At 35.8% G+C, this 27,451-nt stretch overlaps 1 protein-coding gene across 1 annotated transcript; it reads right to left on the bottom strand.

Annotated features, from left to right (window-relative positions):
- Positions 1-131: 131 nt before the first annotated feature.
- ACTR10 (actin related protein 10) lies at positions 132-26,408 on the bottom strand. The gene is made up of 13 exons (XM_043472189.1): positions 26,233-26,408; positions 23,786-23,858; positions 21,706-21,788; positions 20,022-20,130; positions 18,386-18,493; positions 16,553-16,620; positions 16,236-16,315; positions 11,585-11,620; positions 8,860-8,939; positions 8,709-8,782; positions 2,544-2,625; positions 1,467-1,668; positions 132-560 (listed from the first exon to the last, which is right to left on the bottom strand). Exons 1-13 carry the CDS (start codon positions 26,307-26,309, stop codon positions 379-381), a joined length of 1,254 nt encoding a protein of 417 aa, XP_043328124.1. The 5' UTR covers positions 26,310-26,408; the 3' UTR covers positions 132-378.
- Between the last annotated feature and the right edge of the window lie 1,043 nt (positions 26,409-27,451).

The raw sequence follows: 27,451 nt of genomic DNA, 5'->3' as shown, positions 1-27,451 counted from the left end.
AACATTATTCTTTAGATGAAATAATTGATGACAATATGAAATTAATGAAGTCTCTGATGCCCAGGACAGATTATGTGAATTATGGAGAGATGCTTTTCCTCTTTTTAAAAAATGAACTTGTAACAAATCTCCAAAATGAAACCACTTTAGTATATTTTATTGATATAAATACAACTAATTTCATAAGCATCAGCTACCATTCTACCATTACACAAGAGAAACCAGTCAAAATGATTAAATATTAATGTGCCAAATAATTACAGAAATGCTTTCACTTCTACTAAAGTTGTCTCTAACAGCATTCTATATACTTTGTACAATTTGCTTCTAATTGATGAGATACTTGAAAAGAAGCAAAGTTGAATTTTAATCAAACTTTCACTTCTCAGTGGAAAATGCTCTCTTCATCAGAGGTGGCTGACTCTTCCCAACATCGAACATCATTTCTAAAGGTGGATTATTAAGAGAACACCAATCAGGTATACGGCCTGTCTGGTTATAATAATCCTTTGAGACTGAACGGCTCCCAAGTATGTCTTGCAGTGCTCCAAAAATAGCTCCTGTGTGGTTAAAAAAAAAAAATTTTATAGCTGATATGAAAACTTTTACTAGAAAATTTTATGTACATACATATCCACTTCATTATATGACAAGAGAGAATGGGTAACATTCAGTAAAGCATATTCCCAGTCTTTAGATGAATTATAGTTAAGCTGTTCTATATCCTATATTTTGAAAAACAGGGTAAGCCAAAACGCTTGTGTTGAAAATAACTTAAATGGCCTAAACTAGATTATAGTGAAAATGATTAAGTGTTACTATGTTTAAATGCAGGTAGAGGGAACTCCCTGGTGGTCCAGTGGCTAAGACTCTGCCCTCCTGATATAGGGGGCCTGGGTTCAATCCCTGGTCAGGGAACTAGATCCCACATGCCACAACTAAGACTCTATGCAGTCAAATAAATAAAAATAAATGTTTTTTAAAAAAATAAATAAATGCAGGTAGAGTAAGGTGGAAATATTTTTAACTCTGTACACAAAATAAATAATCATCTTAGTTTTCTTAGCCAAAACTCTATACGTGGGATGACTTTAATTGGAGAGAAGTTAATTTTTAAAAAATCAAAGTGCAAATGCCAAGAGAAAATACATACATAATTCTGAAAATTAATAATTTAAGGAAAAGTAAATGGTCAAAGAAAATTGATTAATTAGTTATTCTATTAGTTAACTAAGTAGGCAATTTCTAATAACGAATCATCTATAACCATTAGTCATGTCATTCAGGAACCAATTACTATATAATCATTATTTTAAAAAATGAAATTCTTGGGAATTCCCTGGTGGTCTAGTGGTGAGGACTCTTCACTTATACTTCTGGGGGTCTGGGTTCAATTCCCAGTCAGACAAGTAAGATTCTGCAAGCTTCAAGGTAAGGTCAGAACAAACAAACAAAAAAATTCTTACCTCCCAGCCATGCTACACAATTAGCCTTTGCAGGTGGAGTATGAATCCGGAATGTCTTGGTGGCAAGCGTTTTTTTATATTTTGGTTTTTCTACCAAATACCTTATTTCTGCAAGTAGTCTGTGAAGGAAACCTGGCAACATAGACGTGCCACCTATGACTACCAAATTCTCTGCTAGCTGCTTCCTGGTGTCTATTGGGCACTGTTAGTAAAAAGAAGAAAAAAATATAGAATTAACTTTAACCGTATAAATAATGCCTGATTGAATTTAAGAAAATATACAGATTATTAGGTGATCATTTGTATCACAAAAGAGGGTCACAGCAAGGCTTCTTTAACAAGGGATTTTGTCATGTGACAAATATACCAGCATGATAATATTACCATGTACTTAAATAAATCCTTAAAGATTTAGAAAGCTAATAGTGTAGAAATTTAAATTCCAGAGGGCATATAGTAGTAATATGGAAGCATTCTCATTTTCAGGGTAGAATGTCTGAGTCGAGCAAAAATCATAATAAGAAATAACTTTTCATGGAAACCTAATTTTTCGAAGGTACTATTTCCATGATATCCAGAGTCAGCTGTCAAGAGATAAGATAACATTCTTGGAAAAATTGTTTCCACAACAGTTCTCTCTAAGCATCAGGAATATTAAAGTCCTTCACTAATATTATGACTTTCAAAAAAGTCCCCAAGTGGAGTAGGAAAAGTAGATAATATCTCCCAAAGTATTTTATAGGAGTTCTATGGCCCCACAGTCATTACATAAAAGAGCCATATATACCCTGTGGAATGAAAAATTTAGTACTACACAAACATGCATGTGAAGAAACTACTAAGTACAAAATAAAAATCTGGTATTGTCATTATAGAAAAGAATTCATGATACGTCTATAGCACAAACTACCCTGCGTGTGAAATGCTGTCGGTACCACATCTCAGTGCTAAAGTAAAACTCAGTAAAATTTCACATAAAAGATAAAAAATGTAACCAAAATTAAAAATACAAATTTTTAAAAATTCTTTATAAAGGACTGTAGTCATAAAAAGAAACCATTTACAAAATAAAAATACCTGCATAAGGGAATCCAATATTAAAGTGGCAACTGATTTCTCTTCATTATCTTGCTCAAAAAGGATTTCCACAACAGAATCTCTAATGAGATTAAGAACAGAGAGTGTTTTGTTGGCATCACATAACACAACACAGTACGATAGGTCTACAGACATATTTTTAAGTACTATGTGAATATAGAGCAATGATTAGAACACAAGGTATCTGCATTTGTAAATGAGAAGAATAACAGTATTAGCCTCACAGGTGTTACAATAGAGACTCAGTGACATACTAGAACAGCGCCTGGCACATACGAGGTATGCCCTAAGTACTAGCTGTAACTATCACTATGTATAGATTTTGGGGGCTTCCCTAGGGGCTGAAACAGTAGAGTCTGCCTGCAATGCAGGAGACCCCAGTTCAATCCCTGGGTTCAGAGGAGCCACAGAAGAAAGGAATGGCAACCTACACCAGTATTCTTGCCCGGAGAATTCCATGGACAGAGGAGCCTGGAAGGCTATATAGTCCATGGGGTGGCAGAGAGTTGAACATGACTGAGCAACTGTCACACACATGTATAGATTTACATATATATTGTCCACCTTAAACCTAATAACAAAAAGGAGTGAAAGTCTGTAAAAGTTAATGGAATTCAACAAACAGATCAATAGTGATACAACAGATTTAAAAACAACAAGACCTTACCCCACCCAGCCAAAAGTATTTCTTTGTTGGTAAAAACAATACGTGGCAAAGATGACTAGTTGCCTAATAAAATACTCATTGTCCTGTTCGTTCTCAAATTAAAAGAACTGTATTTTTGGTAGCACAAGGAAAATCTTTGTTATGATGGAATAGTTCTCTACCTTGATTGTGGTGGTGGCGAATGCAGAAACCTACACGTGATAAAATCACAGAACAATATATACACATTGCACCAATGTTAATTTACTGGTTTTAATATTGTACTATGGTTATATAAGATGTATCCATTGGGAGAAACTTTGAGGAGTTACATGGGACCTATCTATATTACCTCTGCAACTTCCTGTGAATCTATAATTATTTGAAAATTTAAAAAAAGATAAAACTCCATTTTAAGCTGGATACAAAGCCCCTCCCCAGTTGAAATAATTTAACAGCCTCTCTTGCAGCAGAATGTAGCTAAGCACCAGACAATGAGATGGAGGCAAGGTACGTGGGACTGGTAGACAGTATCCTATACAAGGAAAGTACTTCTCTTTCCCTCCCTAGGACTGCATGCTTGGAAGACACATGTAGCAGCTAACTCCAGCAACCACCCTGGAACCCAAGAACAAGGGCTACGCCCCCAAAGATGAGAGGTAGGAGGAAACTCGGGTCCCTGGTGGCAATTTTTATCCCATCCTTGGAGTATCTACCTCTGAACTTCTTTTAAGTGAGAGACAAATTCTATCATGTTGAAGCCAGTATTTTCAGGTTTGTATATCTGGTAACCAAACTGAACCCTCACCAATGCAATACAAAACTACACATATAAATATGTTAAAATAAAATTTAGACCATACTATGCATACTACTTTAAAGTTTTTTGAATCTTTTTCAAAACATAAAATTCTCTTCCTGATATTCAACATACTTCCTAACTGTCCATTTCACGAGTACAGGACGCTGAGGCCTAAGTATGCTGAACACCCATTCACTCATAGTCAGCCACCTGCCTCTAGGCCTGTACACTTTTGCTTCTACCAGTTGAGCTGAATACTTACAAAGCATCAGTTTTCTTTTTCCAAATCTTTGTCCGTTAATGTGATATTGAAAAGACATAATTTTACAAGTAGTACTTAAGCAATACAGGCTTCCCAGGTGGCTCAGTGGTAAAGAATTCACATGCCAATGCAGAGACACAAGTTCTCTCCCTGGTCAGGAAGATCCCCTGGAGAAGGAAACGACAACCCACTCCAGTATTCTTGCCTGGGAAATTGCACAGACAGAGGAGCCTGGTGGGTTACAGTCCATGGGGCCACAAAGAGTCGGACACAACTGGGTGACTGAGCATGCACAGACTTAAGCAATGAAATGGTAGGGTAGAAAATAAACACTTGTTTTCTTCATTTCTTGTTCTGCGCTCCAGTAAACAATCAGGAGAAATTTTACAACAGTAAATAAGTTAATATAATTTAAATAAGAGGTAAAATGATAAAAAGTTACTATCAAATAGTATTACACTGTCACTTTTTTGTTTCCCCAATCTACTGTATTTAACATCTGTATGTTTATGTTCATCCTTTTAGTATCTCAAACTCTATGCTAATTATCTCAAAATCTTAACAGGATCTTCCATATTTATGTAATTCTTTTCTGTGCATTTTCTGATCTAATATTTTACAGGTGAAACTTTTATAATACAAATTTCATATAGCTTGGGTATAAACAAAAGTTACACTGTTACCAATATAATTATGCAAGTCCTTGGCAACTTACATTGCATCATCAGATTGAAAAATGAATAATAAAAAGGTGAATTACTAACTGGTCCTAAAGATTCAGTATCTTTGGAAGAATGCATTCTTTCTAACTAGACAGTATTTTAAAACAGGAATCAGCAAACTATGGCCTGCAAGTCAAATCCAGTCACTGTATGTTTTTGCAAATCAAGTTTTATTGGAATGCAAGTCATGCTCACTCATTTATATACTTCCTAGATCTCCTGGAGGAGGAAATGGCAATCCACTCCAGTATTCTTGCCTGTAAAGTCATTAGGAGGAACCAAGTGGGCTACAGTCCATAGGGTTGCACAGAATTGGACGTGACTGAACACACACACACACAGACACACATGCTGATTTTGCACTCCAACTGTAGAGCGGAGTAGTTTCAACAGAGACTATATGGCCCACAAAGCCTCAGGTATTTGGCATTTGGTCCTTTATAGAAAAAGTCTGAGGGCTCTCCTGATGGCTCAGAGGTAAAGAACCTGCCTGCCAATGTAGGAGACACCGGTTTGATCCCTGGTCCAGGAAGGTCCCATATGCTGCAGAGCAACTAAGCCTAAGCACCAACTGCTGAGCCTGTGCACTAGAGCTTGGGAGCCACAAATGCCAAGCCTGTGTATCACAACTACTGACGTCTATGCGCCCTAGAACTTGTGCTCTGCAACAAAAGCAGCTATCGCAACGAGTACACTACACCTAGAGAGTAGCCCTCACGCACTGCAACTAGAGAAAAGCCCACACAGCAACGAAGACTCAGACAGTCAGAAATAAATAAAATTATCTTTTTTTAAAAGTTTGGAAAGATAAAAACCATATGATTATCTCAATAGATGCAGAGAAAGCCTTTGACAAAATTCAACACTCATTTATGATTAAAACTCTCCAGAAAGCAGGAATAGAAGGAACATACCTCAACATAATAAGAGCTATATATGACAAACCCACAGCAAGCATCACCCTCAATGGTGAAAAATTGAAAGCATTTCCCCTGAAATCAGGAACAAGACAAGGGTGCCCACTCTCACCACTACTATTCAACATAGTGTTGGAAGTTTTGGCCACAGCAATCAGAGCAGAAAAAGAAGTAAAAGGAATCCAGATAGGAAAAGAAGAAGTGAAACTCTCACTGTTTGCAGATGACATGATCCTCTACATAGAAAACCCTAAAGACTCTTCCAGAAAATTACTAGAGCTAATCAATGAATATAGTAAAGTTGCAGGGTATAAAATTAACACACAAAAATCCCTTGCATTCCTATATACTAACAATGAAAAAACAGAAAGAGAAATTAAGGAAACAATATCATTCACCATTGCAACAAAAAGAATAAAATACTTAGGAGTATATCTACCTAAAGAAACAAAAGACCTATACATAGAAAACTATAAAACACTGATGAAAGAAATCAAAGAGGACACAAACAGATGGAGAAACACACCGTGTTCATGGATTGGAAGAATCAATATTGTCAAAATGGCTATTCTACCCAAAGCAATCTATAGATTCAATGCAATCCCTATCAAGCTGGTATTTTTCACAGAACTAGAACAAATAATTTCACAATTTGTATGGAAATACAAAAAACCTCAAATAGCCAAAGTAATCTTGAGAAAAAAGAATGGAACTAGAGGAATCAACCTGCCTGACTTCAGACTCTACTACAAAGCCACAGTCATCAAGACAGTATGGTACTGGCACAAAGACAGAAATATAGATCAATGGAACAGAATAGAAAGCCCAGAGATAAATCCACGAACCTATGGACACCTTATCTTCGACAAAGGAGGCAAGGATATACAATGGAAAAAAGACAAAATCTTTAACAAGTGGTGCTGGGAAAACTGGTCAACCACTTGTAAAAGAATGAAACTAGAACACTTTCTAACACCATACACAAAAATAAACTCAAAATGGATTAAAGATCTAAATGTAAGACCAGAAACTATAAAACTCCTAGAGGAGAACATAGGCAAAACACTCTCCGACATAAATCACAGCAAGATCCTCTATGACCCACCTCCCAGAATATTGGAAATAAAAGCAAAAATAAACAAATGGGACCTAATGAAACTTAAAAGCTTTTGCACTACAAAGGAAACTATAAGTAAGGTGAAAAGACAGCCCTCAGATTGGGAGAAAATAATAGCAAATGAAGAAACAGACAAAGGATTAATCTCAAAAATATACAAGCAACTCCTGAAGCTCAATTCCAGAAAAATAAATGACCCAATCAAAAAATGGGCCAAAGAATTAAACAGACATTTCTCCAAAGAAGACATACAGATGGCTAACAAACACATGAAAAGATGCTCAACATCACTCATTATCAGAGAAATGCAAATCAAAACCACAATGAGGTACCATTACACGCCAGTCAGGATGGCTGCTATCCAAAAGTCTACAAGCAATAAATGCTGGAGAGGGTGTGGAGAAAAGGGAACCCTCTTACACTGTTGGTGGGAATGCAAACTAGTACAGTCACTATGGAAAACAGTGATTTCTTAAAAAACTGGAAAATAGAACTGGCCATATGCCTCAGCAATCCCACTTCTGGGCATACACACTGAGGAAACCAGGTCTGAAAGAGACACGTGCACCCCAATGTTCATCGCAGCACTGTTTTATAATAGCCAGGACATGGAAGCAACCTAGATGCCCCATCAGCAGATGAATGGATAAGGAAGCTGTGGTACATATACACCATGGAATATTACTCAGCCGTTAAAAAGAATTCATTTGAATCAGTCCTAATGAGATGGATGAAACTGGAGCCCATTATACAGAGTGAAGTAAGCCAGAAAGATAAAGAACATTACAGCATACTAACACATATATATGGAATTTAGAAAGATGGTAATGATAACCCTATATGCAAAACAGAAAAAGAGACACAGAAATACAGAACAGACTTTTGAACTCTGTGGGAGAAGGTGAGGGTGGGATATTTCAAAAGAACAGCATGTATACTATCTATGGTGAAACAGATCACCAGCCCAGGTGGGATGCATGAGACAAGTGCTCGGGCCTGGTGCACTGGGAAGACCCAGAGGAATCGGGTGGAGAGGGAGGTGGGAGGGGGGATCGGGATGGGGAATACGTGTAACTCTATGGCTGATTCATATCAATGTATGACAAAACCCACTGAAATGTTGTGAAGTAATTAGCCTCCAACTAATAAAAAAATTAAAAAAAAAAACAACTTAAAATAAAAAAAAATAAATAAAAATTAAAAAAATAAATAAAAGTTTGATGAATCCTGTTTTAAAGTATCATACTTTATCCTCCAACTCAAAGAATGGCTAATTCTGAATTACTCTGAAGAACAGAAAAAAAAATTTTAAGTTTTAAAAAGTTGAATAATAATGATAAAGTGTGTTAGTCACTCAGTTGTGTCTGACTCTTTTGCAGCCCCATTGACTGTAGCTGGCCAGGCTCCTCTGTCCGTGGGATTTTCCAGGCAAGAATAATGGAGTGAGTTGCCATTTCTTTTTCCAGGGGATCTTCCTGATCCAGGAATCGAACCTGGGTCTCCTGCATTGCAGGCAGATGCTTTACCATCTGAGCTACCAGAGAAGCCCCAATGATGAATGATGAAGCTTAACGAAAAACACATAATTAGTAAATTAATAATACTAAAGGCTTAAAAAATATCAAGGCCATAAATTTATTTTAGTTCATTATTTTGCTTGTAAAAATTAAGGTCTAACCTGATTGATCCAAGGACATGTAAAATCTTCTCTCCATCTAATGGGTAGTCAACATTTGGGGGTGGTGAGGGACGCTGAAATATAAATATCACAAGCATAAGTATACAAAGTACAAACTACAAAAAGAATATACATTTCTTTTTCAGTTTACCTGAGTGTTCCCAACAATATTAAATTTTGCTGCCTGGATATTCAGTCCACGCTTCAGATCACTAACAAAGCAAGTGCGCACTTAAAAGAAAAGGAGACATTATTATGGTTTGTGATTGAGTCAATGTCCCAGTTAAAACAATGCTACTCAAGTAAACATGTTAATCATCTGTTCTTTCCAATTTTATAAACTAACTCTGTCTTTAGTTAACTTACAATTTATTCACATCTAAAAAGCTTTTCATTCACCACAGAATCATAAGACATGTTCCATGTTCCTGCCACAGAGCCACATTAAAAGAAGTCTTGGTTGGTCAGAACACAAAGCTAAATTTTGGCCTTAGCTGCAGTAACACTCATTAGTTCATGGTTTTTTTCTCCCTCTTTGCACACTACATCACCTTCTTTTTTTCATTTTGAACATTTACTCTTTTAAATATTATTTCTGCTGCAAAGTACCTTTTACAATTAAGTGGCTTCAAATTATTTTCATAAATAGGTAAAAAATAAAAAATTTTTTCATGTAGGGACAAAACTGACATTGAGAGGAAGAAATCTAATGATCTGGTTACTTACTTACAAAACATGTTGACATAAACATTATATTATACAGAATTCTTTACATTTACTAATTCAAAATATACTTGTTAAGAATCTAAACTATGCTAAGGACCTACTGTATAGCACAAGGAACTATATTCAATATCTTGTAATACCCTATAATGGAAAAGATTCTGAAAAAGAAGATACACAACTGGGGACTTCCCTGGCAATCCAGTGGTGAAAACTCTGTGCTCCCAACGCATGAAGCACATGTTTGATCCTTGGTCAGGGAACTAAGATCCCACATATATCAGGGTGTGGCAAAAAAAAAAGAAAAGATAAAGAATATATATAACAGAATCAGTCTGCTGTTCCCTGAGATACTGTAAGTCAACTATACTTTAATTAAAAAAAAAAAAAGGAATTTACGATATGCTAATATGTTAGACAGTAAGCTAGGTGCTCAAGTTACAACTTTAAGTCTTCATTAACTATTTAAGAAATGTAAATACTCAGATCCTCAACATCTTACATACTTAGCATATGAAGGTGTTCTTCTTTAAGGAAACTAAATTCACTGAATTAAAAATCTGAGAACAGATAAATTACACTTAAGGATTTTAAAATAATTGAAAAAAACTTAGGTATTGCATAGTGACATAGTAAGTAGGTGAGAGTAAGTGTACATACTACATATTTGTTTTTAATGGGTTTCTACTACACATATTTTCCAGCAACATGCTTTTTCCCTTCATATTTTATTGATACCCTTCCAAATCAATATATCTATCTCCTCCTTTTTAAAAGTTATATGGGTCCCACCTGGGGTACCCAATAAATAAATAAAAAGCCATATGGTAATCCGTATGATGAAGGCATCAAATTTCATTCAACATTCCCTCTTGCATAGGGTGCATATTTTTCAATTTTTATAAATATGCCAGAGTGCCTTCCAAAAAGGTTAGTTTTCAATTCTTACTAATAGCAATATATTAATTTTCCCATAATCTCACAAACACTAAATGTCTGTCTTTCAAATTTTTGCCAATCTGATGTTTGCCTGGCTAATGGAAACTTCTTTTTACAAGTTGGAAGCTATATGGAAAGAAATATTCCAAGAAGTTATCAACTGTTACATTATGGAGAATAGGACTAGAAGAATGGAAGAGAAACTATTCATTTCACTTTAGATATTTCTTCTATTACTTGAGCTTCTGCAAAAAGAATGAATGACTGAAATTTTATAATAACTGAAGAGGTTTTAGATAATTATGCCACGTAAGTAAGCAATATAATGAAGAACAAGATCCATTTTGCAGCCCTAGCTCTCACCTTACCTATTGTGTGACAATGAACAAATCATTTACTATCTCAGGGACCCAGTTGTACCAGAATATCTCCAGGTCCCATTTAATTCTAAAATTCATTACTGTCTAATTCTCTATTAAACATTCTAGAGTATTAATTTTACATGACAGTTTTAGTAATGAAGAACATCACAGTTTAACTGATTTCCTGAAATGTAGTCATTTCCATGAAATGAAATGTATCAGTGAATCAAGAAACCAAAAACTCAATTTAAACATTATCATAAAAATATACTCTAGCAAAGGAGGAGTATTAATAATGTATCTTATTAAAGTGAATCTAATATACTTTACCCAACTGTAGAATTTCTGAAGTCAGTAAAATGACTTTTTTAACATCATAAAAATGCATTTAAAATACTAAAGTATTAAAAAAAAAGCTAAACAACATAAAATGAGTGGCTTTCGTATGCAGTATAATTGTTAATTCATACTGTGAAAAACTAATTCCCTAGTAACTCTGTATACTCTATCACTGAGAAGTTTTTTTAATGCCAAAAGGTAATTCTCAGAAAGTCCAGTGGTTAGAACTCTGCATTCTCATGGCCAAGGGCCTGGGTTCATCCCTGGTCAAGGAACTAGAATCCCACAAGCTGGTGGTGTTGCCAAATTTAAAAAAATAATAATACCAAAAGCTACCACAAATCTGAAGAAAAACCAAAATTTTATATACATTATTCCACAGCATATATGTTAAGTAGTTTTAGGTTACTGCATTATAAATTTAATACATTTTGTATCTGTATAAATACTTAGAAACATGCCCTCCAAATGAATACTTAATGATGAAAGGGAAAAAAAAGGAACTTAGCTTACCTTTAATGTCCTCCAAGATACCTTCTGGAATTGAACCTAAAACAAAAATTTTATTGACAACTATAGAACTTTAATAAGCAGAAACAGTCTATTAAATTGCACTCACATTTCCATTTTCCATTTCAGCAAACTATTAAAAAGTACTATAATTTTTTTTTTTAACTATAATTTTTTTTAAAAGACAAATAGAAAAATCAGGTTTATTTTTAGGGAAGAAACGTCAGCATTCAAAGTCAAGCCAAAGCACAGAAGTTGAAGCCAGATGTACACAAAGTACTAAAGAATGTGACTAATACTCATAAATTTGATTAAAAAAAAAAAAAAGACCTTAAAAATATAGCAGAATAAATGGCATTGGCTAGGAACTGACCAAGGAAATCTTTTCTACCACAAAAAGATTTGCTGGTTATCTTGTGTTAAAGTACTTAGAAGAAATAGTAAGGTTTAAAAATGAGCTACCTACTTTTCTTTTACAAAAAGTGAAGTTTCACGTTTTCTTATCTTTCCTATGATAATAAATGACTGTCAGTGAGTGACATACTAACTAAATACATATTTGTAAAAAGGATCATGCATAGACAATTTTTTTCTTCAAGGTAAATGTGACATTTTAAAAAATGAGTGAGAAAGTACCTATTATATAGATTTCTTTGAAATTTTAGAAAGATTTTAAAAGATAATGTTTGGATATGTTATCATTGTTATGTAATTTTGTTGCCAATAAATTGAGTTTTCCAAGTCAGATTCAAAAATTTAGAATCTTTGAAACTCAATTTTTAACCCATTATTAAATATGTAAAAATAGTCTCATTAATTTGTAAGAACAAATTATTTATGTCAAGGAAGACAGAAATTTATAGCTATAAAAGGAATCATGATTTAGTAAGGGTAATCTTGTACGTCTTCCATCTGGAGTTACATATCTTGTCAGTTACTGAAACTGAAAGAATTAAAATTAAAAACCACATCTTTAAGATGTTAAGCCATAATCTTAAAAAATTAATAAACTATTTAATCACACTTTTTTGAGAGGTAGCAAAAAAAATTTACCATTAGTAAATATGACCTTGGAATTATTATTTTACCTTTATTATATGGTCCTTTCCAAATTCTTTTGTGTTTCATAATATAGTAATGATATACATAAACTTTATAAATTAGTATAAACATAAGTATGTATTGCAGGTACATATACAAAATTTCTTCACTGGTGCAGCCAGTGTGTGACCAAAAAGATTGAAGACTCCTAATAAATGTTAAAATTTATCCCATGAAGAATATAAAGATTTCCAAATCAATTTAAACCTGGCTATATATAGATGAGAGAAATATAACTGGATTATAAAGAAAGTACAAATTTAAGAATAAGTGCTAAAAACTGTAACATTTCACATGTGCTAAACTCTCTCTAGGAATATTCAAATGAATTCCAACATGTGCCAAAGACATTTGGTAATGTGAAAAAGTTTTCTCTAGGCAACATGGAAGGCAAGCTTGAAAATAAAAGGCTTATTTTAGTTAGGAGTAGATGCTGGCTTTGGGAAGGAGCTTCTCAAGCTTAGCGGTTTAATCACAGCCATTTAAATGCTGCAAATGAGGCATTCACTGGCTCTGGCTTTGAAAAGTCATTATTTAAATTTCAGCTAATTTAGAAAAATAAGTATAATATTTTACATATAATTTACTTTTCAACTACACTTTTCAAATCAATGTATTTAGTCTTTGTAAGTTTTAAGTTAGTATATTCATTCTTTTTTGAGCAAGGTTCTAAATACTAAACAAAGAAGTCACTTAAGGATACCCAAGTATATGTAGGACTTAGATCTAATATTTGCCAAAACCATGACAAGAGATATTTAAAATATATTTGCATTTCTGAGCCTAAGTGGAAAGTAAAAGTGTTAGTCACACGGTTTTGTCTAACTCTCTGCAATCCCATGGACCATGCCCGCCAGGCTCCTGTGTCCATGATTCTCCAGGTTAGAATACTGGCGTGGACAGCCACGCCCTTCTCCAGGGGAGCTTCCTGACCCAGAAGGAAACCTGAGTCTTCTACATTGCAGGCAGATTCTTTACTGTCTAAGCCATCAGGGGAGCCTCCCTTCTAAGTGAATCCTTCAGCAAACAGTGATATGATTCAATTCCTCAACTACTGGGCATGTATGGCTAACTATGACAGTCAAGATTCTGGGGCATATGAGAAGGAAAGATTAGAATCAGACTTCAAAACAGCTGGTTAAGAAAAGGGTGTCCAATCTAGATGTCCATCAACAGATGAATGGATAAAGCAGCTGTGGTACATATATACAATGGAATGTTGCTCAGTCACAAAAAAGAACGAATCTGAGTCAGTTCTAGAGAGCTAGATGAACCAAGAGCCTGTGATCCAGAGTGAAGGGAGTCAAAAAGAGAGAAATACCACATATTAATGTGTATATATATGGAATCTAGAAAAACGGTACTGATGAACTTATTCGCATGGCAGCAACAGAGATGCAGACATAGAGAACAGACTTGTAGATACAGCAGTGGAAGGAGAGGGTGGGACAAGCTGAGAAGTAGCACTGATACATATACATCACCGAATGTAAAACAGACAGCCAGTGGGAATTTGCTGGGTGACACAGGGAGCTCAAACCCGGTGCTCTGTGACAACCTAGAGGGGTGGGATGGGGTGTGGGCAGAAGAAAGGTTCCAGAGAGAAGGAAAATATGTATATCTATGGCTGATTCCTGTTGATGTATGGCAGAAACCAACACAGCACTGTAAAGCAATTATCCTCCAATTAAAGATTTAAAAAAAAAAAAGAAACAGTGTCTAAGAACACACAATTCAGAATTTTCAGGAAAGTTAAAGTCAATTTTAATGAAGACTTTTAATAAAAATATCTTGGGGGATATCTTCCCTCAAGTATCTTCCCTGGTATCCAGTGGTTAAGACTCTGTGCTTTCACTGCAGGGGGATGGGTTCGTGGCCTTGGTTGGGGAACTAAGATCCCACATGCTGTGAACCAAAAAGAAAAAAATCTTGGGATGCTACACTGAACTACACTAAAACGGTAACAAAGTTTATCTGAAATGGATAAATAAGAATCTGATCTACAGAATAAAGAATGCTATTATCTTAACTATCTAAAGAACAACAGGAAACAATATATGTAAGGATAAAAGTCCTAACAACCTGCCCTTCTCTCTCCAACATTTATTCAATGTCCAGGCACTTGAAAAATAAATAAGACAGGGATTCTCAAAGTCTATTGACAGAAAAAGTTAAAATGTACTATAATTAATACTGCTGAGGGTGTAACAGAGAGGGGAGAGATCAAAAGCTCAAATAGGTAAAGAAAAACATTCCAGGTAAAGAAACAGTATAAATGAAGGCGCAGGGTTATGGAAGAACAATGGTGTCAGGACCATAGCCTGGAAGAGGTATGAAATTTACTGCAGCTGAAATAAGGTGCAAAGGGTTGAGTTTAGTAGTTAAAGCTAAAGCTAAGTTTAAGTTAAAAGGTAGAATAAAGTTGGATTGTGAAGAAACATGTGTATCAAACCGATAATTTGGATTTTAACCTGTGGGGATCAGCAAAAATTCTCAAGCAAAAAAACAATGTAATCAAATTAATTCTGTGAAAGTTATCCCTGGCAAGAGTATGAAGTAGACTAAATGGGTACAATGAGTAGGCTCCAGGAAAGAAGCAATGAGGACCTAGTTTACAATGTCTTTGTTTCAAGTGTTCTGTGCTACGGAGGACAGAAAAAAAAAGAGAGACAAAAACCAGATTTCTGAGGGAGAATTGAAAGGATTGATACACTAACTTCCTAAAATGTGAGCTCAGGAAGAAATTATCTAACAATGATTTGTTAGAATGAATTTAGGGGAAGAGATAATGTGTTTACTTTTAGAAGCCTTAAGTTTGAGATGCCTAGAGGCATGTGTAGTTTCTATCTAAAATGAGCTGAAAATATGAAGTTGAGAAGGGTCAGGCTCAGTGATATAGTTAAGAATCAGCAGCATACAGATGTAGCTAAAGTTACTGAAACACATGACATCACATGTTTAAAAAGCCAGTAGGAGAAAAAAAGGAACAAAAAATGGATCCCTAGAAGAACATCAGCAGGGAAAGAAAGAGCAGAGGAAACTAAGAAGGAATAGTTGGAGAAATAAAAGAAAACCACAAAGGAAGAAAAATCCTGAAAGCTAAGGGAAGAGATAGTATCAGGAGTAGATGACAATCCAGATGCAAACTAGTACATATAGAATGGATAAATAACAAGGTCCTACTGTATAGCACAGGAGACTATATTCGATATCTTTTGATAAACCATAGTGAAGAATAATATGAAAAAAGATATATATATAACTGAGTCACTTTGCTACACAGCAGAAATTAATATAACATTGTAAATCAACTATACTTCAATAAAAATTTTTTAAAAGACAGAGTATATGATAAGCCATGATATCAAAAGTTCTGAAAATAATGATTAAAATTTAACTACTAGATCTGGTGATTAACAACAGTTCAATAATGACCTTATAATTGGAGCCAGGACATCAGAGTGATGTGAGAAAATAAGAATAAGTATGCAATGTGGGGGGAAAAAAATGAGTTGAATGAAAACCACTCTTAAATAGATTAAAATGATTTTACCCATCACAGAGGGAAGGCTCTGTTCTTTAGCAGCACCTGTGTCAACAGTACATTGTTCCAACAGTTGAGTTTCCAACTCCCTGAAGATGAAAAAAAAAGTTACTGTAATTAAAATATTGCAATTGATATCCTTTTCCTATTTAATACTGTTACTTCATAACAGAACATGATGCTTGAAATAAAAGTGGTTTTACCCTTAAAAGATGAATATACTCACTGTCAAAAAATTAGCATCTTTTTGTTGTTATTTTTTATTTCTTTAACATCTGCCTTTTTTGGCACAGGTGAAGCAATGTGCTAAATGCTAAGAAACTTACTTGTGAAGAGCTTTTCCTCCTAAGGGGAGTGCTCCCCAACAATTCAGTACTGGGATTCCTTCATATATCTATAAGGTAGTCAAGGATATTACTATTTGAGGAGGTAAAAATGTGTTTCCCTCACCTCTGCACTACTATTCTACATCAGCTTGGCTGGCTAAATTCTTAAGGAGTTACAGAAAAATCAGAGCGCCTTTTTTTCTTCTCCAAAGAAAATAGCTAAACACACACACACAAATACACAGTAAACAACACACACAGAGAGCTCATCTGTTACAGCTCGGGTGTCCAATGAAGTAGCCACCGTCCACATGTGGCTATTGAGCACTTGAAATGTGGCTGGTTTGAACTAAGATACACTATAAGAATAAATTCCACAACAAATTTAGAAAACTGAGTAATAAAAAAAAAACCTATAAAATATACCATTATAATTTATTGTGTTAATTATATATTTAAATGATAATTTTTAAATATATTGGACTAAATAAAATACACTACTAATTTCATCTCCTTCATTTGTATTTGTAAAATTTGTAGCTCTCAGAAAAATTTTAAATTATATATGTCTCACATTATGTATTTCTATTAGAGCTGAGAGGACAGTGAACGATATTGTACTATGGATTTGCTACCTTATTTTACATGTTGTTTTTCCTGATGTTTTATAAAGAACATTATTTACGAAAAGCAAAAAGTCTACGGGTAGGAACACTGGCTTTGGAGACTAACATGGGTTTGCATCTTGGCTGGACACTTCTATTAACTTGGGTCAGCCACCTGACTCAACTTTCAGCTTCTCAATATAATACTTTTTGTCACAGGGTTGTTATGAGACTTACACACAAAATACTTTCTATTTTAAAAAACTACTGCCTAATTCAGTTCCTGAGCAGCTAATGATCCTTGATTTCCTTCCCATGATTATTTCTTCTAAGAAACATACATACAGATCTCAAAATTCCAAGAGTGTTGCACGTATGTACTTCAAATTCCTTTTCAAATGTAGCAAATATCTACTCTAATGTTTATAAGAAATATTTATACCTATACTCTACTTAAATTCATTTAATGACTGGGAATGGACCAGTTTATAGTCAGTAATTTCATTTTGAAACAGCTGAAATCATTAGGGAGTTCTTCCCAATGGCAAATTATACAAAAACTGTAGCCCTTACTGTGCGAGTTATGTGCCAGGTTCTACACTAAACACTTTACACACACGATCCCACTCTAGTCACACAATGCCCCATGAGGTGCAATTATTACAATTCCCATTTCACAGATGAGGAAACTGGGGCCAAGGGGAGATTAAGCTACCTGTCCAACATCATACAACTAGAAAGCTTAGCTGAGACTTAAACTTATGTATTTGATTCCAAACCCCAAACTCATAAACCCTATGCCATACTGTCCCCATGAGAGCCTCAGGAAATTGAGAGGAAAAAACAAGGAATTTACTTTTCGACAGTGAGCCCTTCAGTTATTTGAAGGCAGATCTCATGTTGTCATTAAGTTTTAATTTTTCTTGATTTAACTTTCTCATTTGTTTACAATTACTCTTCATATGACTTATCTTAAAACCTGACTATCCTATCCAACTTCTTTGATCCTAGATCTGATCTCTGGAGTGTATACGGGGATCAAGCCATAATGACGATTTCTACAGGCAGTACATTTAAATCTCAAAATCCTGTGAGTTTTTCCAATATATGTCATATTTGTACATGATAATCCAAAATAGCTTGATGCAACAAAAACAACTTGTAGTAAGCCTAATTATTTCAAACTAGAGTAAAAACTGCAAAATTAGCTGGTTTACAAAAAAGATACAGGTAACACCAGGCTCTCCCTATATCCACAATCTAGGACCATGGCAGAGTTTATCCCAAGTGTAAGAAGGGCCATTAGATGACTTGGAGCAAGCAAGACAGACGGAACCTAGAGAACAACAAAACCAGAATGAAAGTCAGTAGCTGAAGGTGTTTCCCTCACATTTCAAATATATTTGAAAAAATTCATAATTATGATTCTTATTCAACCATTTTATAGCACTAAATAACTAACTGATTTACTTGAATTCATACATAATCAAAATATACTGTAATACATAAAAACATTCTTTAAGTTCTATAAGTTGTTTCAGTTTGAAATGACAACTATAAAGCATTTCTATTAACTCAGTTCTTTCTCTTTTGGAGGAAAAACAAAGCAATAAAGAGATGGTCCAGAAACATACATTCAAAGAAAATGCTAAATTTAAAAAATAAAAAATTTAAAAAAAAAACATTTTTAAATGTTATAATATAGTAGTTAAAAACAAAAGTGAAGAACTACAAAAATCCTTAGTTCTAAGTGACACTTTTCAGTGAAAATCCTGCCAAATCTAACACCCTAAATATCAGATAAATGTTCAATCAAAATATGGAAGTCCATCATAACCAAATGGCAAACAAAATAATGGATATATTTCCCTTGTCTAAGTACAGCAGGTATTCTGGTAATATACCAGATAAGAACACAAACATAAACAAAACTCAAATGCTAAGTTCCAGTAAAAATACAGAAAATCATCTATTTTATTTAGGTAAGAGCTGAAGTAACTTCTTATTATGTTTTGCATTCTCTCTACTGCAAACCGAATTCTTGATTTAGTGACATCAGTTAAGTACAGGAGGATATGTAACCTGTTACTCTGTATCTGTCCTACTAAATTATAACTTAGAAAAATCAACCGCCCTTATCTCATAAATAAATTGTGATTTTTGATATATTTTGTGTTCAGTAGAATGTATGAAAATTACATTTACATGTGCTCAATTTCTTACATATTGTACACATTTTATATACTCTTGCTAAGAAACTTTAAATTTCCAAGGCAGAGATTTTTAAAATGTTAAATAATTTTGGCCTACTATGAAATGTAATCATCTTATGTCATAATTTTGGTCTTTAAAATAATCTTACTTAACTCATATAAAATGATAGTTATGAATAATATCACTAATATCAAGATCTAAGAGTCATTCCTGGCATTGTCCACTTGCTCTATGGGAAACATTATCTGAATACTTCATTTAATAGGAATTTAAAGCCTATGAAATGAAAATAAAAGAGCTGGAAGATTTAGAACAGTCAGAAGATTTAGAACAGTCAGAGACTAGAGAGACCTGGAAGAAAAACATCATAAACTTCACCAAAGAAATTTTCACTTCAGGAGAAAAAAAAACCAACCCCAAACTTAAAACCTGTAGTAAAATAAGAGAAAGAGCAATAAAGAAGAATCTTCAATTATCCGATTATCTATGTATTAGATAAAATGCTAATTATGCATGAAATAACCATACAAAGAAAACAGATGGTCAGTTTATTTTGTCATCCAATTCCTCTTTTCAATGAAGGAAATAAAATGAGGACCTTTTAGTTTAAGCTTTGAGTACCTACTAAAAACAACATAAAAAACAGGTACCTCAAAATACTTGAAAAGAACACGAGTGAGTGTCTCTCTGAAGTGGGAAGGACATAATACAGACTCGATAACCACGACTCTGCGGTCTCTGGGATTCACCAATAGATGCCTGAAAAGTAATATTTTTAACAGTTTAAAAGTTTGTAATTTTGCACATAATGCAATTTGTTAAAGTTAAAGAAACTGTACCACTTCACTTAAGAAGCTTTATAACAAAAAGACATCTTCATTTTATGATCCACGAAAGACAACGTTTATCACTGAATATTTTCATGTTCTAAAATTTTTAATTCAATTTTTAAAGGTTATTTTCCATTTACAGTTATTACAGAATATTGGCTATATTCCCTACATTGTACAGCACAGCCTTGAGCCCATCATTCACCCAAAAGTTTGCGCCTCCAACTCCCTACCCCATGTGGCCCCACTGATAACCTTTAGTTTGTTCTCCTTGTCTGTGAGTCTGCTTCTTTTTTGTTACATTCACTAGTTTGTTGTCTTTTTTAGAGTCCACAAAGAAGTGATAACATACAACCTTTGTCTTTCTGTCTGACTTAAGTCACCTTGCATGTGTCAGTCACTCAGTCATGTCCGACTCTACGAGACCCCATGCGCTATAGCCCCCCAGGCTCCTCTGTCCATGGAATTCTCCAGGCAAGAACACTGGAGTGGGCAGCCATTCCCTCCTCCAGGGGATCCTCTTGATTCAAGGATCAAACCCAGGTTTCCTGCATTGCAGGCAGATTCTTTACCGTCTGAGCCACCAGGGAAGCCCTCACTTCGCATTATGCCGTTCAAATCCATCCATATTGCTACAAATAGCAAAATTTCATTTTTTTGGCTGAGATGTATTCCATTGTATATATCAATATATATGCCACAGAAAGACAACATTTTTGATCTCTTATCATATGCCATGCACTGTGTCAGGAAATTTACATCTATGTATTCATTTATCTCAGATAACAAAAACTACAGCCTATTATGAATACTAACTTGAGTAATTAAAAAGATGTTTTCTTTTTTTAAGCTACAAAAGTAGCACACACTCACAAGACTCCAAATATTATAGAAGTTTATAACTTGGAAAGTACAAAAATACCTTATACCTCTTCTAACCAGAAACTATTACTAACAGCAGTTTGAATATTTTCATTACTGTTTTGTTGTTTAGTCGCTAAGTCATGTCCGACCCTTGCAACCCCATGGTCTGTAGCCTTCCAGGATCTTCTATCCATGGGATTTCCGAGGCAAGAATACTCGAGTGGGTTGCCATTTCCTTCTCCATCATTACTGTGTATGTATATGTATATATTTTAACAGAAATATTCATCCCATAGATGCTGTTCTATGAGATTTTAATTAACAATATCTAAGACATTTCTGTATCAGTACATATGGATATAAAACTTTTTTGACAATATAGTGTTTCACTATATGGATGTATTAATACAGTAATTAAATTATCCAATTCCCTTTGCTAATGGACACAGTATTTCCTTATGCTTGCCAGTTTTCTAGTCTTCAAACATGCTTCTGAAAAGATTGGAAACGAAAAAGTTAAAATGGCAATTGGAAATTAACCTTTTCTTTTACATTAGAAATAATATGACCAAATATCACTATTATGGGCACTAGGAAAAGCTGGAGGGCAGGGGGCAAGGAAAACACAATTGCATTTTACCTGAAATACAGTATATGGATGAATTCCTTTAGGTAGGAATATAGTTCTTCTGTGTTGATGTTATATTGTACAACTTTGATAGGCTATAAAAAATTTAAATGATTTATTAATTTATAGCAATAAAATAAGCTCAAATTAAACATGCTTATTTATTTTACAAATGAATTTTCTGGTAATAAATCAAAAGCGATTTGTATTTAGAATAGATGCAAATATTTAAAATAGATTAATCACTTAAATTAGAAATCTTTAAGAACTGGCATGTCCAAGATGACAAAACATTTTGGTTTACAGAATAAGTCTGTACACACAGTGAGTAAAGCTCATTACATTTTTCTTTCATCTGGCATTATTTTGGCATCATCAGTAAAAAGCAGCATCAACTAAAAAGCATCAAAGGCTTCATCAAATACTCCAGACTTGGTTCAGTTCCTGTTATTTAGTCCCAAAGCACTGACACTTGTCTTTTTGTAGTATCACTCCACTTGATATATTCTCTTTTAGTTGATATAGGGACAGTCCCAAAGTAAATCAGCTCATAAATATGTGTGGTAGAATAAAAACATACACCATTAGCAATAAAGCAAACACTACCAAACCAGGGTGCTAAGTCAACGCTAATACATCACAAGACCTCCATTCACTGCATCCTGCTCCAACTTGTGCTTTTATGAAAACAAATATGCTCATATTCGTTAATAAGGGAATAATGTCTATATAATAAGGAAGGTTATACAGCTCATATTAGGCAAGAGGAGCTGAAATGATAATAGCAGAGTTATAACCTTCATCAAGGTAAAGAAAGTCATCAACTCAGTGGTCACAGAAATAGGCATTCTTTCAGATTTATTTTTAAAAAGTTTAAATGATCCAGTGTACCAGGGGCTACCATACCAGAGTGAACCCTTTCAAGACCTTTTATTGGGCTGCATTTCTTCCTGGTCCCACCTTAACAATAGCTCAAGAGGCTCAGAGCTCACTTCTGTCTCTTCATTGTCTCAGCAGCCATCAACCAAGTTTCAACTATTTCATTTTATTTTAAATATCCCCAAGAGAGCCTTCAGCTCAGTTGCATCTTAAAGTTATTCTGATTTTTTCCTGAGGTATTAATTTTTGTTTTTGCTAGGGCTCGGATTACAAAGTTACATGAGTTTTAAATTATCTGCTCCAACCCTATTTTTCCCCAAAACCTGTCTTTGTTTGCAATCAAGGAGAGGTTTTTCAGGAATGCAAATACTGAGTTATGGTAGAAATATCTATATTTGATTTTAACAAGCAAATCTTATGGCATGCAAAATTATTTTTTATAGTTCTACAATTTCTTTTTTTTTTTTTTTATATTTATTTTATTTATTTGGCTGCACTGAGTCTTGGTTGCTGCACGTGGGATCTTTTAGTTGTGGCACGTGGGATCCTGTTCCCCGGCCAGGTATCGAACCCAGGCCCCCTGCATTGGCAGCGTGGAGTCTTAGCCACTTGGCCACCAGGGACGTCCCTGTTCTACAATTTCTAATCTGCAAAATTAACTTTGGCAAGAAAGTTTCTTTTAAAAAATGTGTTTTTCACAGGTCCTTTGAATTACAGATAAAGAAATGAGAATCTGGCTCATATTTTTGAACAGGGTAAGAATAAAATGATTCTATAATTACATTACAAAGCTCATGCAATTATTTTACTAAGTTTAAAAACTTTCTCTTAATGTTATAGAATTACATTTATATCCAAGTTGTACAGAAAAAGCAAATCTATAGAGACAGAAACAACATCCATGGTGGCGTGGAAATGAGGATCAACTATAAATAGACATTAGAAATCTTATTAGAATGATAAAAATGTTCTAAAACTGAACTGTGATGATGGCTGCATAACTTGATATATTTACCAAAAATCACTGAATCGCATGTTTAAAGTAGGTGAATTTTATGGTATGCAAAATTAAACCTAAATAATCAAAAAAGTTTTCTTGGGTTATAGTCTAGGCTATACATTTAGCACTGTTCTAATCAATCTTATTTGAAGTCACATTTAAAAATATTTTACAGTACAGCATTTATTTTGCTAATTTGTTAAAAAAAAATACCTTAGGCATGCCAGCTTTTTTAATCACACTGGGAATTATACATCTTGGACCAGTTTCTCCAGCAAATCCACACCTGTAAATAAAATAGAAAATTGATACAACTATTATAATATTCTTTCTATTTATTTGTCACAGAAACAAGGTTTCTCTGTATTTTTTTTCAAAGCAGTGGTCACAAAAACATCTAGAAACATCTCTGATATATTCAAAGGGGCAAAAAAACTAAGGAAAAGTTAATAATTGCTGTGTCCTACTCTTTGCAACCCCATGGACGTCCATGGAATTCTCTAGGCCAGAATACTGGGGGGTAGCTTTTCCCTTCTCCAGGGGACTTTCCCAACTCAGGGATTGAACCCAGATCTCCGGTATTGCAGGTGGATTCTTTACCAGTTGAGCCACACGGGAAGACCTAGAATACTGGAGTGGGGAGCCTATCCCTTCTCCAGCAGACCTTCCCGACCCAGGAATTGAACCAGGGCCTCCTGCATTGCAGGCAGATTCTTTACCAACTGAGCTATCAGGGAAGCCCATTCATAAATAAACTAAAGGTAAAAAAATAAAATCACTTTGAATTAGTACTAGTGAAATAAACCAGTGTATTATTTGATGGTAGCAGTTACTTTTCAGTTTTTAATTTTATTTGAATTTTAGGTAACATGAGTCTGAACTCCAGTTTCTGATTTCATTCCTATAGTTCATGTTACTCATAATTCCATTATTCTAATATTATGTTTCCATACTGAAGTTTCCTTTGGTCTATTTTTAAAACTATGCATATCTGACATAATTATAATCACACTGTTCATATAACATGAATTCATAAAATAAGCTTCTGCCCAAACTATTAGTTCTCACCACCATCATTCTTTTAATTGCATAAAATATTTCATCCTTTTTTAAAAAAAAAATTTCTTTTTTGACTATTTAAGCATTTCCATTTCTGTTTCCCATAAAACAAAACTTTGCTAAAAATGCTGTTAAAAACGATTACCATGTAAGTTCAGCCTCAGTATTATCTCTTTTTGTCCTGTCTGGTTTTCAGTACTCATCTCCTCCTATTCCCAAATAGCTTTCTCCATCTTCTTTTAGTTACACCCCCATGTTTACCTGTATCAGTGCTCCTCAAACTCCAGGATGTAACCCACTGGCTGGATGCATAAACCCATCTCATCACCTTCCTGTTGTCTTTGTCAATAACCATCCTCCTATATACTAGCATTCCACTTCTCATTTCCTCACTACACCTAAAGTAATTATCTTTGGGTGTCAGCCTCAAGGTACTTACTATGCTATTAAAATAAACCTTTAAAATAAGTTTAACAATGCATATGTGGGAAGATCTTGCATAGAACAGTAAGAGAATATCATGAACCAAGAACTATGTTTAATTCAATTATGGAGCACCTGATGTCCAATTCTTTCTGGTTTTTTGTTGTTTTGGCCATGCTTGGTAGTTTATGGGATCTTAGTTTCCCAACCAGAGATTCAACCCAGGCCCTTGGCAGTGAAAGCACCAAGAACTAACCACTGGACTGCCAGGGAGTTTCCTCCAATTTCTTAAACAGGCTCTTCTGACCACTTGTTCAACAAATACTTATTAAACACACACTGTATGTCAGGCACTATTCAGGAATAAACAAATTTTTTTCAAATAGTTTCCATTATATATATGCAATTCTGGCTGTCACGTTCCTTTTTTCTTGAGAACAGTGCAAGGGTTCTCAATCTGGACTCCACAGACCACTGCGATGGTCCACCAAGCCCTGAAATTGTATTTTAAGGTTTGTGTATTTGTGGCTTTCTTTCGGCCATCAATAGGATTGATGTCATCCAAAAGGTTGAGAACCACTAATCGAGTGTTTACAAACTGCCTTTTAAAATACGGTAAATTTCCTAATCTAAAAGCTGTGGGGAGGGAGGTGGGGGACAACAAAGGATTTCTAGTATCTACAGGGTTTCAGATTGTTACACATTCGTCTTCCTAATTCGACGTCCCACTCTTGGGAAGCAAGATACATTTGAATTTCCAGCACTAATAGCATCTCTGTTCAATAAAAGTTTAATAATGAAAGCCGTCATCAAGCATTACAGTTCGGCTGCCACCTTCCTAAGGAGATAAAACTAGGATAAGCGGGGCCTAGGTCATCGCTGTCATCCCCTGCATATAGATGACCCCAAAGGGTCCGTTCAGTTTGGGGGTGACGACAGGGGCGGCAGTGAAGGCAATTCTCTCGAAGCCTCCTGGGCCTCTCTGGGAGTCAGAACCAAACCGCCCACCGGATCCCCGGGATTCGCACCGCCCACGGTGCAGGTAACAGGGGCCGTCATTTAAGGAGGTCCCGGGGGCGAAGCGGAGGCTTCAACAGCCGTCCCCGAGACTGCGGTGAGGGCCGGGGCTGGGCCTGGGGCTCGGCTACCCGCCCTCCCTTCCGGACGCGGTCACTCACTTGGTAAAAGCCTCTCCCAGGTCTATCACGACCGCCGTTTTCTCCCCGCCGCTTCCCAGACCCTCGTACAGCGGCATGGTAGCGAACAGGCCGGTAAGACCCCGGAGGCCCACCGACCCGGCAGCCGACAGATCTCGGCGCTCGGGGGGCGGGGCCGGGGGACGGCGAGCGCGCGGCGGCGCCGGCGGGGACCTCGCGTGGGCGCGGCGCACGGGGCCCGGGCTGTCCCTGGCTGTGCCTCACTCCGCGTCGGTCCTGAACCCTCGCAGGCGCCCGCGTCCTGGGCACTGGGGAGCTACGGGTGCACGCGGCCGCTGTTCCGGACACAGGTGGGGTTGGGGGTGGGAAACACCGAGGGCCGAGGCGGCCAGGCGCGCCGGGCGCCCCTAGCTGGGGCGGAGCCAAGCCTGGGTCCTTCCCTCCGGACCGCCCCTTGGGGTAAAGGTCTTAGGAGCGCTTTTGTGGCTTAGGTCTCAGAACGCATCCGCTGCCGAGCTCTCTCAGAGAAGATACGACCCCAAAAGCTTTGATTCGTGTCGTCTTGGGACAAAATGTGCTGTGCCAGATGTTTTGCCTATCATTTATTCTTCGCAAGAAACACAGAAAGTTGGTTACTTCCTTGCCTGTTCGAACCTCCGAATGTTCCCAGTGCCCCCATCTAAAGCCAGGATTGGCCCTGAAGGCTGATTTCAAACCCTGTGCTCCTTATCCCTTAGAGCAGAACAAGTAAAGACAAATTTCTATTTGGTAGTCATTCGGCTGAAAGTTAGTTTTAATCTTAAAAAACAACAGCATCTACAATACTATCAAGGGGGTTTAATGGAAGGAACATTGAACCAAGGGTCCTGTTTAAAATTGAGAAAAGTTAGTGAACTATCTTTCTGTGCCCACGCATGCTAAGTAGCTTCAGTAGTGTTCGACTCTTTGCAGCGTTATGAACTGTAGCCCCCCAGGCTCCTCTGTCCATGGGATTCTCCAGGCAAGAATGCTGGAGTGGGTTGCCATTTCTTTCTCCCGGGGATCTTCCTGACCGAGGGATCAGACCCGGATCTTTTCTGTCTCCTGCCTTGACCTGGGAATTCTTTACCACTAGCGCCACCTGGGAAGCCTCTGTGCCAATATGAATACACAATAGAAAGTCTGTGATACAGACTTGTAACTTTGTCATTTCACAGCTCTTTTCCTTCTTCTGAAATTGCCCATGAAAACTGGAGTCAGT

This window comes from Cervus canadensis, chromosome 6 (assembly GCF_019320065.1).
Source record: "Cervus canadensis isolate Bull #8, Minnesota chromosome 6, ASM1932006v1, whole genome shotgun sequence".
Taxonomy (NCBI): Eukaryota; Metazoa; Chordata; class Mammalia; order Artiodactyla; family Cervidae; genus Cervus; species Cervus canadensis.
The sequence above is the reverse complement of the archived record's forward strand: the minus strand, read 5'-3'. Positions and strand labels throughout refer to the sequence as shown.

Coding starts and splice junctions, on each gene's coding strand:
- ACTR10 (XM_043472189.1), bottom strand. CDS start 26,309: ATGCCGCTGTACGAGGGTCTGGGAAGCGGCGGGGAGAAAACGGCGGTC. Junction 18,494..20,021: donor TTCTTTTCAAGTATTTTGAG/GTACCTGTTTTT, acceptor GTTGTTCTCTAG/GTTCCGTCTGTCTTGCTTGC. Junction 8,940..11,584: donor TATCTTGGAGGACATTAAAG/GTAAGCTAAGTT, acceptor TTTTCTTTTAAG/TGCGCACTTGCTTTGTTAGT.